We start from the raw sequence: 14,712 nt of genomic DNA, 5'->3' as shown, positions 1-14,712 counted from the left end.
GTAGAGAGGATCTGGTATCTGGACTATGACCCTGTCAGGACCTTAGACATGTGACTTAGTCCCTCTGGTAAAGGAGACTTCCCAAGACTGTCAAAGAATGATGCAAGGTCAAAGCCACTCAAAGCCAGTGGCTAGCATGGTGCCCAAGCCTTGCAGGGGGCTCTGTGAATTGCTACATAAAAGGGACACGGCCAGTGCTGGCTGCTAGCAAGGCTGTGCTCATCCCTGAGGAGTCCCTGCCCTTTGATTGAGGCAGAGGGAGATCTGGCCAATACCATCAGTGTGGGATCAGTGTGGGGAACCCAGGCCCCCAGTTGGATGGAGGGGACCGCCCTTCCAAGAGAGGTGAGGGAGGATGCAGGAAGGATGGGGATGTGTGTGGCCTTAGCTAGTGTTTCACATGGATGGAGGCAAAGGGAATGATGCATTAGTAAGGGCTGGGAGCCCAAAAGCAGGGTCATGAGGGGTTCAGACTTCCAGGCCTTGCAATGTGTTTCCAGGTTGACTGAGATGCCGCTGGCAATAAGAGCAGGCCTGGCTTGTGGGGGTCACGTGCAATCTTTTTCCTGGGCTATAGTTTGCCCAGAGGCCACAAAGCCTTGCTTCTAGTTACCCTAAGGCAGATACAATGCAGTTCTGTCCTGTCAACTGCTGTAGCAGTCCTGGGGTAGGGCAGGCAGTCTATAGATTTTATCTTGCTGTGGACTGGGTATCAGCAGAGGACACCCTGACTTTGACCTTGGCCTATGGTCCAATTTGGAGCTGCAGCTGAGGCCTCCCGGTGAACTTGGTCTTTGAGAAAGGGAGTAGCAACAGCCCCCACAGAGCTGCTGTATGCCAAGGCCAGGGGAGCCAAGAAAGGGCAGAGTGCCAAACTTGCAGGGTGACATGGGAGACACAGAGGGATAGGAGCTCCTGGCCTGCAGAATGGTGGCACTGTTCCCACAGGGTGGGTGGGAGCCAGCCTGCAGGCTGCTGCTGCTTCTGCACACTGGGTTTTATTTTTCAGCTCACAAGGCATTTGTTTTAATAGCTTAGTTTGAAGCAACAGTCAAGTACTCACTCTGGCTAATCTGTTGTGTTTATGGTACAGTTTCTTCCAGACAAGTTAAACCCCAGTTAGTGGAGACAGCTCAGCCCCTAGGTAGCTTCCTGTGGGTGTGAAGCAGGGCTGCTAGTCCAGTGAAGAAACACTGTCTCCTGGGCTCAGAACCACCCTGTCCCTCTGCTTCCCGGAGAACAAAACAGGACCTCATGGGCTCCCTGGTGCCAAAGGTAACCATCATTCAAGAGTATTGTGTGACAAAACTTTTCTTGGGGAGACATAACATAAGTCTACTCACCCAGATAGGGAGCCCACGATGGACCAAAGTAGGGGTACCACCAAGTCCAGCTTGGTAAAACAATTAATTTTACTGGGGCTACTTACAGGAATACTGGTAAGGTGTTACTTAACAGAAGTAGAAATGACTCAAAGACAGCTACATCACCAAGGGCCACCCCAGCATAGATGAGAGCTTACAAAAGCTGAGAAACTGGAGCACACTGCACAGATTGCAGGCAGTGTAATAGGTTGGAGAGTGTCCTTTCCTAGTGACTCTGGTCTAAAAGCCTTGTAGGCTGCTCGGCTGGTGTCTGCTTCTCCCAGGCAGCTGTTTTTTGAAGCTTGGCATCTCTGAGAGAAGTCTTTTATTGCTTACTCTGGCAGTGTGGGACCTAGAAAAACCTGGTCAGTTTCAGGGACTTCCTGGAGCTATTTTGAGTTGTTTACCTCTCAGCTTAAAGAGCTTTCCTTCAGTTTGTAATGCTTCAATCTTGGCAGAAACTGTTACATAAAAAAAGGTTCACGCCTCTAGAGCTTGGATAGCCTTAGTATTTCAGGCCTGCCCCGACCCCTCCATCTTACAGGCAGTAAGGTGGGAGAAAGGATAGCAAAGTCTACAAAGGACCTTCTGGGGAGGCTCTCTGGAGCAGAGAATTCTAAACCAGAGCTCTCTAAGCCTCCCCGGGTGATGTGGTCATTGCCTGTTATGATCCAGCTTTCTTGTGTCCTGGCTTGGGCTAGCATGCCTCAGTCTGGTATAATCCTAGCTGGCTCTCTAGTCAGAGGTACATGCCATTTCTTGGAGCATGTTTGGAAAAGTTTAGAAGGCCTGCATGTTTTCCAGACATCTAAAAATACTTGATGCCACCCTGCAGTACACTCATAGGGACCACTGATCTCTCTTGCAAATGTCATGGATGGGGTCTGCTCCAGGTCTGCCCATGACAGCAGATGAGCCTATGCAGGACTGACTCTAGACCAGGGCAGTCAAGGCAGAACCATGCAGTTACTACTGCCAAGAGGAACACACCCATGACTGTGCTAGTAGACCTGGGACCTCAGGTGGCAGGGCTCACCCTCCACATCCCCCTGCCTCAGCCCCACAGCAATATCAGACCCCTGTCATGGGTGTGCTGCCCTGCAGACCTGTCCCAGGGACATCCAGTTAGAAGGCTCTTTCTCCCTCAGCCTTGGGGAAAGTGATAGATGGAAAAGCTTGCACCAGGTCTATCCAGGGCCCTGGGACTCAACTCTGGGTCCTATCTGTTCTGTACCACAACGTCCTGGCTATGAGGGAACACCTAGGAGCTGGTGGGGGTAGCCTCCCCTCACAATCAGGCATTCTGCCCTTGGATTGCTGTCTTCAGGGGCTTGTGTCCCTGTCCCTAGATCATGCCCTTTAGTAATAGTCTCAGGGATGAAGTATAGCTCAGTGGTAGGGGCTTACCCAACATATACAATCCCTGTCAACTATCTCCAGCACCGTTAAGGGAAAGAAAAATCAAGTCTTGGATATTTTTCATGCTGCTATAGTCTTCTGTTCACTGAGGACACATGGGAAGAAAAGCTTCAAGCCTGGTAGGGTTCCTAATCTTGTCCACACCTTCCCTTCCCAGCCAACAGGAAGGAGGACAGCAAAGGGCCTATGAGGTGCTCACAGTCCTCAGGGTGGGGGTGGGGTGTGGCCCCTGGTGTTCAGGGTTATCCTGCTTAGCACCGAGATTCAAGTCCTTTGTCTTTTGAACTGTGCTGAGCACAGGGTTTACCAATCACAGAACCCCTATCCTCCCCGCCACCCATATTGACTTCCAGAAGTCTCAGTTGAATGTCAGCCCCTAGAATGTCAGGGGCAGCTGGATGCCTGCTAGAGCCACAAGTAGAGGTTGACACCTCAGGCTATCACTCAGTGACACGGGGTTATTATGCTGTCATGGGCCATCTGGAATTCTCTCCCACCCCATGAGAAGCAGCCCCATCTGGAAGTCCCACAGCCATTGTCTACCCAGGGCTAATATTCATTGTCTCTACCCACCTTCAATGACTGTACCAAGGGCCAGAGGACCCATACTAGACAGTACCCAGAGCAAGGCAGTAGCCAGTCCATGATGGGTGCTGGGTGGTGGACCTATAGGCTACCATGTGACTAAATTCTTAGACCCGGGCCCCCCTCGTGGTGTGGCTTGCCATCCATACCCTCCTACCTTGGCTGCAATGCCAACCCCAGCCATGGGTGTGTTGCCCACCTACCGAAGGGTAACCCTGCAGAACTATCCCATGGACAGCCAGCAAGAAGATCTCTACTCCCTCAAGGCCTCAGGGAGAATGGCTCATCAGAAGGCCAGCAGCAGGGCCAGGTAGTGTTTGTGTGGGCTTGGACAAGACTCAGAACTGCTACTCGTCTTGTGGTCACCTTCCCGCCAGGGGCATCTTCCTTGTGGGAGGTGGGAATATGTGGAGGTCGAGTGTGTGGGTCTCTGGCAAAAACCTGCTTGTGTCTTTGGGGTTGGCCTGTCTACTCTGAACTTCAATTTTCTTATTCATAAATTGAACTCATTGTAGTACCTATGTTAAAAGGTTGTGGTTAGTGTCTGATGGAGAATGTCAGGACATCCACACAGTAGGGGCATTTTCTGGTCCCTCCTGTCTTTCCCAGGTTGTGAGGTAGAAACAGGGAGACAGGGTGCTGGGGATGACAGGACTCCATCCAAGATTATGCTCTGACTGGCTGTGCTGTTGTTCTCTCCAAGGGAAGAAGCGTTCCATCTGCATGCAGCCAAGGACAGCCCTCTGACCACACTGAGGAGGTCTATGCTTTCCCAGAAGCTGGGTACTCTTCCGCCAGCTCCCTATGTAGCCTGGTCTGATTTTACCAAGAAGCCAGGCCCCCACATGAAGTCCTCCAGCCTGTCAATGTGGTCTTCATGCTTGGATCCCAGGGATATGAAAAGCTCCGTGTCATCTGGCCGATTCACGGGTTCCTCAGGGGGGCATGAATCATGTGCACTTTTCCATGGGCCTTGGAAAGAAAGGCCACCCCTGGTGTTGGCACCTCAGCGTCAGCCCAGGAAGAGTAACCCTCGTCTGGAGCAGTTGAAGGACAAGATCCGAGCCCAGGCACAGTGGCAGGCTAGCTGTGCCTCCCTGGGCACTTCTGTCCCCTCTAGTGCCTCATGCCTTTATAAGACCTCTTCGACAATGCTACGACAGAAGACCCTCAAGGTGGCAAGTTCTCCTCCGGTGACTACTTGCCCAGGTCAGTGCTTGCTTTGCCCAGCTGGTGTGGACCACCGGCTGTGGGAAAATGGAGAGCTGGTAGGAAGGTGATGTTTCAGGCCAGGCTGTGGTGGTGACTGAGGCACATGGGACAGACAACTGGGAGGTACATATCATATGTTCCTAAGGCCCCCAAAGAGGTTTGAGGTCTGGGATGCCAGTGCAGCCTGGGGTGGGGCTTCAGAACTGAGGTGAGTATGAAGAAAATTCTTCGTGGTGTATAAGTGAGATGAGAGGGATGAGGCCTTGGAAAGCAGACCCAGAGGACCTGTGGGAGGTGTAGAGAGGACCTGCTGTCCTAGACACTGGGTCTTTGTCTCTGAAGCCATAGGGGACTATTTAAACAGGCCTGGCACTATCAGGTATAACCAGCAAAGCCAGTGTGGGGCTTAGATGGCCCACTTTCCTGTCAGGGATGCTGGAGGCTAGGCAGCTGCTCAGGGGTGTCTCTAAGTGGGGAGGGATCTCTTTTCTAAGGCAGTAGCTTGTTTTTAAAATTCATGGTAAAGTATATAACATAAAATTAGTCATCTTACCATTTAAAAAATTCATTTCATTCCTGCGTGTGTGTGTGTGTGTGTGTGTGTGTGTGTGTGTGTGTGTGTGTGAGAGAGAGAGAGAGAGAGAGAGAGAGAGAGAGAGAGAGAGAGAGGACAGCTTGTAGGAGTCAGGATCTCTCCTTCCACCATCCATCCAGGGACTAGAACTTAAGATGTGGGCCTTGGCAGCAAGCACCTTTACCTGCTGAGCCGTCTCACCAGTCCCATCTTTACCATTTAAAAATGTTCTGTTCATTATAGGCATCCACTCCTTGTTATTTAGCCATCACCACCAGCCTTCTCTAAAATGATCCATCCTTCATATTCAACCCCAACAGCCCCATCCCCTTCCCAGACCCTGGAACTTACTTTCTGTTTTCTATCCCCATGGGTTTGATGACTATGGGCACCTCATAGAAATGGGATCCCACAGGACTTGTCCTTCTGTGACTTTCTTTCAAGGAGTACATTTTTTTTGAAAGTACAGTTAAATACAGAGGAAGAAACAAAACTCATCACCATTCTCCAGTTGCCTTTTCCCTGAGATGGCCCTGGCCAGGTCTCAGAGGACAAAATATCTGAGAAAAAGAGCCTGGAACAGGGGGATTTTCTTTGGTCTATGTTTCAAAGGGCTCTGTCCATTGTTTCTGGGCCTGCTGTGAGACAGAACATCATGGTGCAAGGCTGTGGCACAACCCCGCACACGTGATGCAAGGACGTGGCAGAGCCAACCTGCACACCACACAGTAAACAGAAAGCAGAGAAAAAAAAGGATCCAGGGATAAGAGGTACCCTGCAAAGACACACTTTGTCCTCCTATCAGGCTCCCCTAGCCTGTTTGGCTAGAAACCCATTAATGGATTAACTCATCCCTAGAATTAGCATCTGGTCACCTCAGGTAGTGTCACCATTTGGGATCAAGCCTTCAATACAGGAGCTTTTGAGACCTTTTAATATCAAAACCATGCTATTCTGCTGTGGGCTCTGAAGGCTTATCTCAGAGCAAAAATCCACTTAGCCTATCTTCAAGAAGCTCAAAGGTTCTAAAATTGCTAAAAGGTCCTATCAAACTTTCCTTTGAGACTCCAGGCAGAAAAATTTGTTTTCCCAAGATACAATGGTATTTGCTAACCATGTTGATTTCAAAAGAGAACAGAGAAACATCAAAGAGGTATTAGACCAAACTGAGATTGAAATTATCAGGGAAAATATATCCTATAGCTTAAATTTTAAAGTTTTTTTTTCAGTTTTTGTGGTTTTATTTAAACACAAATAAGACATGCAGACCAACCATCTACTCATGTTCCTCGCTGTGAAGCCTGACATTGGGACTGGTGATTCTGATGGCCAGTGTGCTGCTCTTTCTACGATGGCTTTTTGGTTCTTGGAGGAAGCGTTGTGAAAAATCACAGTGCAGTAAGATTTGTTGCACTTCAGCAGCACTTCCAGCTCCTTGACATTGTGAGCCCAAACTTCCTGAAGTCGCTAGGTAACATGTGCTTGGTTTTCTTGTTGCTCTTGTAACCAATGTTGGGCATCAGGATCTGGTCCTTGAATCTTCTTCGAACCCGGTTGTTAGTACCTCTGGGTTTCCGCCAGTTTTGCTTAATTTTGACATATTGGTCTGGCTGGTGCCGGATGAACTTTTTGGTCCCTTTTTTATGATCTTGGGCTTCACCAGAGGGTGGAGGGCAGCCATGATGCTGCAAAAGAGATGGCAGCCATTTTTTTTTTTTTTTTTTTTTTTTTTTTTTTTTTTTGGTAGCATAGTTGTCCTTTATTTTTTTTTTCTTTTCAGATTTTTTATTTGAATTAGAAACAAGATTGTTTTACATGCCAATCCCAGTTCCCTTCTCCCTCCCGTCCTCCCCTACCACCCCCCCCCAACTAAAACCCTACCTATCACATATCCTTTCTTCTATTCTTCCCCTGACTCAACCTTTCTGCTCCCTCATGACCTCTGCATCCTTCCCTTCTCATTCTTGTAGCTCCCTCCCCCTCCTCCCATGCTCTCAATTTGCTCAGGGGATCTTGACCCTTTCCCCTTCTCCAGGGGACCATGTATGTCTCTCTTAGGGTCCTCCTTGTTTCCTAGCTTCTCTGGTAGCGTGGATTGTAGGCTGGTAATCCTTTACTCTATGTCTAAAATCCACATATGAGTGAGTACATACCATGTTTGTCTTTTTATGATTGGGTTACCTCGCTCAGAATGGTTTCTTCTAGTTCCATCCATTTTCCTGCAAATTTCAAGATTCCATTGTTTTTTTTCTGCTGAGTAGTACTCAGTAGTACTCCATTGTGTAAATGTACCACATTTCTTTATCCATTCTTCAGTTGAGGGGCATCTGGGCTGCTTCCAGTTTCTGGCTATTACAAATAGTGCTGCTATGAACATCATTGAAGGCAGGTGGCTCACGCCTTTAATCCCAGCACTCGGGAGGCAGAGGCAGGTGGATATCTGTGAGTTCGAGGCCAGCCTGTTCTCCAGAGCGAGTGCCAGGATAGGCTCCAAAGCTACACAGAGAAACCCTGTCTCGAAAAACCAAACCAAACAAACAAACAAAAAGAACATTGTTGAACACATGTCCTTGTTGTATGAATGTGCTTCTTTTGGGTATATGGAGATGGCAGCCATCTTAAAAGTTTTTTTTAAATGTATGTAGTGCTTTGCCTATCTGAATGTGTACTACATGTGTGCCTGGTGCCCATGGAGGCCAGAAGAGGGATTTGGAGTATATAAACAATATGAGCTAATGTAAACACATCAATATGAGCTGCCTGAGGAGGGCTGGGAACCAAACCAGTATCTTCTGCAAGAACAGCAAGTGTGCTTAACCACTGACCCATCTGTCCAGCCCCTGTAGTGTGTAGGTTTGCATCCAGCATTCGGGGTGCAAAAGGCTTGGAGCCCCACCTCTAAGCCCCACTTGCTGCAGCCCCACGTTCCCTCTCCCAGGCTGGCTGTGCTTACAGCCTGCAGCTTTCCTGGAATCTAACTTCCCGGGGTCTTCTTTGCAGCTTAGACTTCACCTCCAGAGCTTCAGGTTCCATCCTTCCAAGGGCAATACATTTGCAGGGATCTTGATCTTGCCTCCCAAGACTTTGCTTTGAAATCTTAGCAGAAGCCTCCACAAGCCCATTATCTCTGAGTTCTACGTGCCTCAAAACCATCATCTTATGGACAATGCTAAGGTCTGCCACCAGCTTAGCAGTAAGTAGGCCCAGTTGGACTTTGGCATCAGTGGCTTTTGAGTGGCTAGGTGTTCCTCTGCAAGCAGGGTGACCCAGCAGCTCTCTTCTGAAATTTAATCTTCATCCAGATCATCCTTAGCTCCAACTGTACATGAGGCTCTTTTTGGGCCAAACCGAAGGATTTTTCCAATCCTTCTCTGCTTCTTGCTTCTGATTTTCACTGTAAACATGGCTAAAAGCTATTGATACCCATGCTATAGCCTGAACACTGGGTTGCCTTGAAATTTCTTCTGTGAAATTAAATAATTCATCACTTTTAGATTCAGCCTCATACACCGTCTTAAGAATGAAGACAAAATGCAGCTACCATGCAATACATAAGTTCTCGAGTCTAACTCCTTGAAGGACCCAGATCCTCAAGAGCACAGACTCTACTGTCTACATTGATGTCAGTACTCTGGTCTCCTGAGCTTATGCCAAAGTCACTTGTCAACTTGAGTGTTGCTGGTGTTTCTTTCCAGTCTAGTCCTGTAGTCGCTTAACTCCAAATAAACACACAAAGACTTATATTAATTTATAAACTGTTGACCAACAGCTAGGGCTTCTTAATGGCTAGCTCTCTCTTAATTATTAACCCATAACTATTAATCTATGTATTTTCACGTGGTCTTGGCTTATTGGAGAATGCCCTAACCTGTTAATCCTTTGGCGGCTACATGGCGTCTCTCCTTGGCCTACCTCTGCCTTCCTTTCCCCAGCCTTCTCCTGATCTGGTTGCCCCGCCTATACTTCCTGCCTGACTATTGGCCAAACAGTGTTTATCCATCAACCAATAAGAGAAACATATATATTGAAGGACATCCTCCATCACCTGAGATGTACAATCACCTGGGCAATAGGCTTATGGGAGATGAATTTTTAAAAAGAATTCTCTGTGTGTGAATGATGTATGTGTACGGTGGATTGAACTCAGGAAACCAAACTTCCATGGCCATGTACCCCCAAACCGTCTTGACGGCCCCAGGATTATCTCAGTTGTATTAATTGAGGTGCCCACTAAGGGTGGCAACATTCCCTGGGCTTAGATCCTAGACTGTATAAAAAGGAGAAAGTTTACCCACGAGATGGCTCTGCTCATAGTTGAGAAAGCTTCCAGGGCAAGATGCTTTTTCTGGCTTTGATGAAAGTGATGTGTGTCTTCTCAGTTAGTCACCATGGTATGTGTCCAGATGGCCTTGTGAGATGTTTTCTGGCCTGCAGTGTTGAGCAAAGGAACAATTTAAAGGCTCTGGAAATTATTTCACTCTGCTCTCTTTTTTCCTTTCTTCTCCAGGGTCAGGCATTCTTCACGCAGCTGAACATAGAAGCAAAGACAGGGCATCTTTCAGACTGGGACAGGAGCTCTCAAGGATTCCCCAGTGCCATAATTCAGGTGAGTGGCTCTAGATTGGACCCTGAGGCTAATAAGGACACTTATGGTCAGAAAGGACCCTGGCTAGAAAGGGGTCACTCAGAGATTTGGTGGAGACATTCTGCCATTCTTAGGTGCCTGGGTTCTCATTCTCTGCCTCTCAAGTGAAGGAGTCAAGGTAGGAATGTGAAGCAGGGAACTGTCTCCTAGCAACGACGTCCTCTGTACAGAGGCCAGGTCCTCCCCATAGCCTTGTAGGCTAGCCCCATTCTGAACCTACACCTCTTGATCCCTGCCAGCCCTGAGGCTTGTTATTCCATTTTTCAGATGGAAGGCAGTGCTCTGAATGACCTTGCCTAGCCATGGGGTGCTGAAAGATGGGTGGAAAGACTTAGATCACAACAGCTATGGTTTTGTCCACACTTCTGATTAACAATAAAGGAGTATGGATGGAGATGTGGCAGGAGCCTCAACCCTGTCTGAGGATGTTGGGCTCAGGGGCTGCTGGATGTTTTGTAGTTTTTGTAGATGCAAAGGAGAGGAGGGGGAGGCATAGCAGCACAGGTGCTTTGGTACTCCCCCAGATCATGTAGACCCTGGGCATTTGGGGCCTCCAAGTTCTCCATCTCAGGAGAATAGGAGGGTTTCTTACAGAAGGAGGAAGCGGTGAGAGGCAGATCCCTAGCAAAGCTAGAATAAAGGCTGATCAAAATTCCAACTGGCACCTGTTGGACAGCAGCCACAGCTTCTGGCATATTAGGGGCACACCCTGTCTTGTGGTTGTGAGTCAATGGCAGATGTAGGCAGGGTCCCAAGCTGCTTGATGGACAGGTCAGACAGGACCTTCTTGAGCCTTGCCCTATCTTCTCTTCTGCCTTCATGAAATCCTGCTCTATCAGCTGTCAGATAAGCCATCTTTTCTTCCATACCACAAGTGTGGCTACTGGGCTACCGGTCAAGTTCAGAATGCAGAAGTCACAGCCCTCCCAGGCCCACTGGTCCCCAGCTCTTGGCCGTCACACTTTCCTTCCCTCTTCCTCTGGGAGCAGGATATGCAGGAAAGCCTGGACCTTCTAGTCTGCTTCTTATCTCTGTAGCTCTGGGCATGTCACATGACAGGAATCCCACAGGACATGTCCTCCCCCCTCTACTTCCTCTTCTTGCTTCTCTTCTTCCTCTTTCTTCTCCTTTTAGTCCTCTTCCTCTTTCCTGTTAGACAGGCCCTCTCTACATAGCTTAGGTTGGCCTTGAACTCATCCTTTGCTTCAGCCTCCCAAATGGATGAGTCCACCATGGTTGGCCAATAAACTTACTGTGGGGCTTTGAAGGGGCTCTCCCTCATCAGAGTGATGTCACTATGTCTGTCAGTCAGAGATTGGACCCTTCAGTTCCAGCCTCCATCTTCCTTCTCTGGTAGGAGCCATGTCCAGGGCAAAGATGCTGTACCTGGATTTCCTTGGGGCTTGGCTCAAACCCAGGCCCTAGTGTCAAGGTGAGAATGTTGCCTACTTACAGGTTGGCTGATTAAGGTTCTCCATTCCCTCTCTCCACCTCTCCTCTCTCAGTTCCAAGGACAAACATCAAAAAACCCAGAAGTGCTTCTTACAAAAGAGAGATCCCAAAGTCATCTGTCCTGCGCAGAACTGCCAAAGGCAGAGGTGAGGTTTGCTACTGGTGAGGGTGATGCAAGGCTCTTGATTCTGTGTTGGGGACATTGGCTGCCAGCTCTGCCACATGCAAGGAGATTTGGGGACCTTGGGATCTGAGGATCCCTCCTGTGAAGGGGAAGCCCACAACTCCCCAGGTGGTGTGAGCTGTCCTTTAAACTCCTGCAGACTGGACTGACATCAAGCTATTTGGCCACACTCCAAATGTTCTCCGCCCATTGTACCTCAGAGCAGAAACACGCTGGAAAGATGGGGGACCCTGGGAACCCCACCTCTCCTCTTGTCTGAGGTGTGTTGAGGCTTTGCTGCTGTCCTTGGCAGGAGCCTGGAAGAGGATGTGCCTTCCCTGATTTGGGATCCAGGATTGTAGGTGGAAGCATGCTTGATGGGGCTCTGTGAGCTGCCTGCAAGTGCTCTACCTTGACTTAGGTGGCTGTCAACTTAATGGCAGGTCCTCAGGGGTCTAGTTGGTGACCCTGTGGGTGGCAGATGAGCCTGGTGGGTTTCTATCTAGGGCACCCCTTCCCTAAGCTTGGATCCTTATAGATACCCAGCCTCCCAGCAAGTGTGCTGCCTTCTATAACTGATGAGGGTGACCTGAAGAGCTCCCTCCGTCTAGCTGGATCCATGAACCCCAGAGAAAGAGCAGATTGAGTATTTTGAGATTGTTGGAAGGGAGTCAGGAAGGATCTTGGATGTCTTTGAGGCATGCTGAGAGCGAGATAGGTTGGCTCCCATTTTGTAGATGTGAAAACTGAGGCCCAGGGAGGTTTGGCAGCCTGCTCAGGGCCACATGGGCTGGGCGCTGACTCATCTAGGCCTGTACTACCTGCTGGAGAGCCAGGTGTATTTGAGACCATGCCTGAGTCCTTTGTTGAGGCCCCTGCTTCTTCAGCCTGGGCTCAGAAATACCATTAAGACTTCCCAGGCGGGGAGATCACTATCCACTGGCGTTGAGGTCAGTTTGGCAAGACTAAGGATAAAGGCCACATGGGGTCTGGGAGTACTTTTTGAGCTGCCTCTGGGAATCTCCCTGCTTCGGTTCTCCCACTCACATGAGGTCACCATTCTGGACCCAGCAGCATTTGGACCGCACCTCCATCTCTGCTCAGTATCTTGCCTCCCAAGCAAAACCGTATCTTCTAGAATAATGAGTCTCTGCCTAGCCCACTGCATGCTTAGCAGAGGGTGCACACAAGCCTTCCAGCTGGCCAGAGGGGACATAAGGTGGGAAGGACAAACACCTTTGGGCCCCAAGAGTGGGAGACACTGAAACTACAAGAATCTGGAAGGGCCCCGAGAATGCATTAAATACAGCCGCTTCTGCATCATCATCTCCCTCATCCTGGCTTTCTGTTGTTTTGTTTTAATGGCTTGCTTGAAAAATGACCTGCCGTCTGCCTGACACAGGGTCAGAGGGCATGCCACCGGCTGCATTCATCATCGCAGTCACTATGTCACCCTGATGGTAGTGACCATTAGTTTCTGTCAGTGATGAAGCCACAGCTGGGCTAAGGAGAGATGAGTTTGAGTTCAGGGGTCAGAGCCACAGGACTTGGGAATTGGATGAATTAGAAATTTGCTGTAGTTAACAAAAAATTAAATCACAATAGTTATAAAATATTCATCTATCCGGGCCAAAGGAAAATGAAGCCGATATTTAATTTCAGATTATATCACCTCGCTTTGCATTTTTTATCATAGATTAGGTCAGTCTGGAGCTTTGACAGGGCACTTGGGGACTCCATCCATTTCCACAGATTAAAAATCCTCCCGTAAAAAAATTAATTGCCATTAAACTGCTCAGCAGGAGAAAAAAATGTGCCCATCAGGACCCATTTATCGACCAGGACTCCTCTGGTGGGCTAATGGGGAGGCTGGATGACTGTGAGAGGCAGTGGGGGCTGTCCTCCCTACATGGGGCCTCTGGCCCAGTGCCTGACAGAGAGAGCGCATGACCAGGTAGACGAAGCACATAAGGGCAGGACTGAGATGCCTTCTTGGGAAGCTCAACCATCCCCATCCCTACTGAAGTCTGGGTGTGGCCAGCCAGCTAAACAACCTCTCCCTGAGACTGCAGAGTTCAGCTTGTGTTCCCATCTGCCTGTGAAGGCAGTAGCCACACTTAGTCCTGTCAGGAGGTACTGTTAGACACATTTCCCTCTTATAGATGGGGAAGTCTAGGCTCTAGCCCTATAGCCAGAACTGATGAATAGCAGCTGGGATTAGCCCCAGGTCTGGGACTATGAGGCTCCAGCGTTAACCTTTCTTGGCCTGGTGTCTTGTTCTGCAGTGGAATGTCTTAAACTGTCTCCATTCAGTTACGCAACCATCTATTAAGACAAAAGCACATTTCATTTGCATACTAATGGGATACCTGTGCTTATTTACTTGCATATTTTGCATAAAGGATCTTTACTGAATATTTGATACTGCAGGATGTAAAGGCATCCTCAAGGTTTTTCAGAGTTGATTGATTTTCTACATAAATATGTGCCAGGAATGTGTTTAGGCAATATCAGAAATTGTTGGAAATTCTGTCCTAATCTCCAGCCAAAGTCCACTTAACAGTTTTTTAAAGTTTATTTTACATATGAGTGTTTTGCCTGCATGTATGTATACGTATCATATATGTGCCTAGTACCTCTGTAAGCTAGAAGAGGCTGGCCAATCCCTTGGAACTGGAGTTAGATGCAGTTGTGAGCCACCATGCGGGTGCTGAAAAACAAACCTGGGTTCTCTGGAAGAGCAACCAGTGCTCTGAACCACTGACTCATCTCTCCAGCACCTCAAGGATTTGTTTTTTAAGTGAAACTCAAGTCAGCAATTCAAAGAGTAGTTTTAAAAATCAAATACTCTCCGGGGCAGTGGTGGTGCACACCTTTAATCCCAGCACTCAGGAGGCAGAAGCAGGTAGATCTCTGAGTTAGAGGCCAGCCTGGTCTACAGAGTGAGTTCCAGGACTACAGCGAGAAATCCTGTCTTGGAAAAAAAAATCAAACCCTCTAACAAATATAATCCATTTGAGACTTACATACTGAAGAATGATCATAGGAAAATGCATTTTTAAATAATAAAACCACGTTGTCTCTATAAGAACAGAAAGCTTTATGTGTATAGTAAAATCATTGCAGTTTATGATATGCAGTGATCTGGAATCTAGCTGAGGTGTTTCAGGTTGTATTTGTTGGAATTGTGTAGAATGATGGCATGTATAGTATGTGTGCTTCGTGTTCAGAACTGAGGCTGCTGTGAATCTGATGATGTATTATGGATGAACACAGCCAGAAACATCCTGGATTCATG

At 48.3% G+C, this 14,712-nt stretch overlaps 1 protein-coding gene and 1 pseudogene across 1 annotated transcript in view; one reads left to right on the top strand and one right to left on the bottom strand.

The window, feature by feature from the left end:
- The first annotated feature begins 4,171 nt into the window (after window positions 1-4,171).
- Window positions 4,172-14,712, top strand: part of Ccdc187 (coiled-coil domain containing 187) — a 52,780-nt gene continuing 42,239 nt past the window's right edge. The window contains exons 1-2 of the mRNA XM_035447085.1: window positions 4,172-4,577; window positions 9,662-9,760. Coding sequence (XP_035302976.1) covers window positions 4,214-4,577; window positions 9,662-9,760 — 463 coding nt within the window. The 5' untranslated portion in view covers window positions 4,172-4,213. The remainder of the gene's footprint in view (window positions 4,578-9,661; window positions 9,761-14,712) is intronic.
- On the bottom strand, window positions 6,431-6,835 carry LOC100758682 (annotated as a pseudogene).

Source organism: Cricetulus griseus, chromosome 6 (assembly GCF_003668045.3).
Source record: "Cricetulus griseus strain 17A/GY chromosome 6, alternate assembly CriGri-PICRH-1.0, whole genome shotgun sequence".
NCBI lineage: Eukaryota > Metazoa > Chordata > Mammalia > Rodentia > Cricetidae > Cricetulus > Cricetulus griseus.
This window is presented reverse-complemented; position numbering and strand designations above follow the sequence as displayed.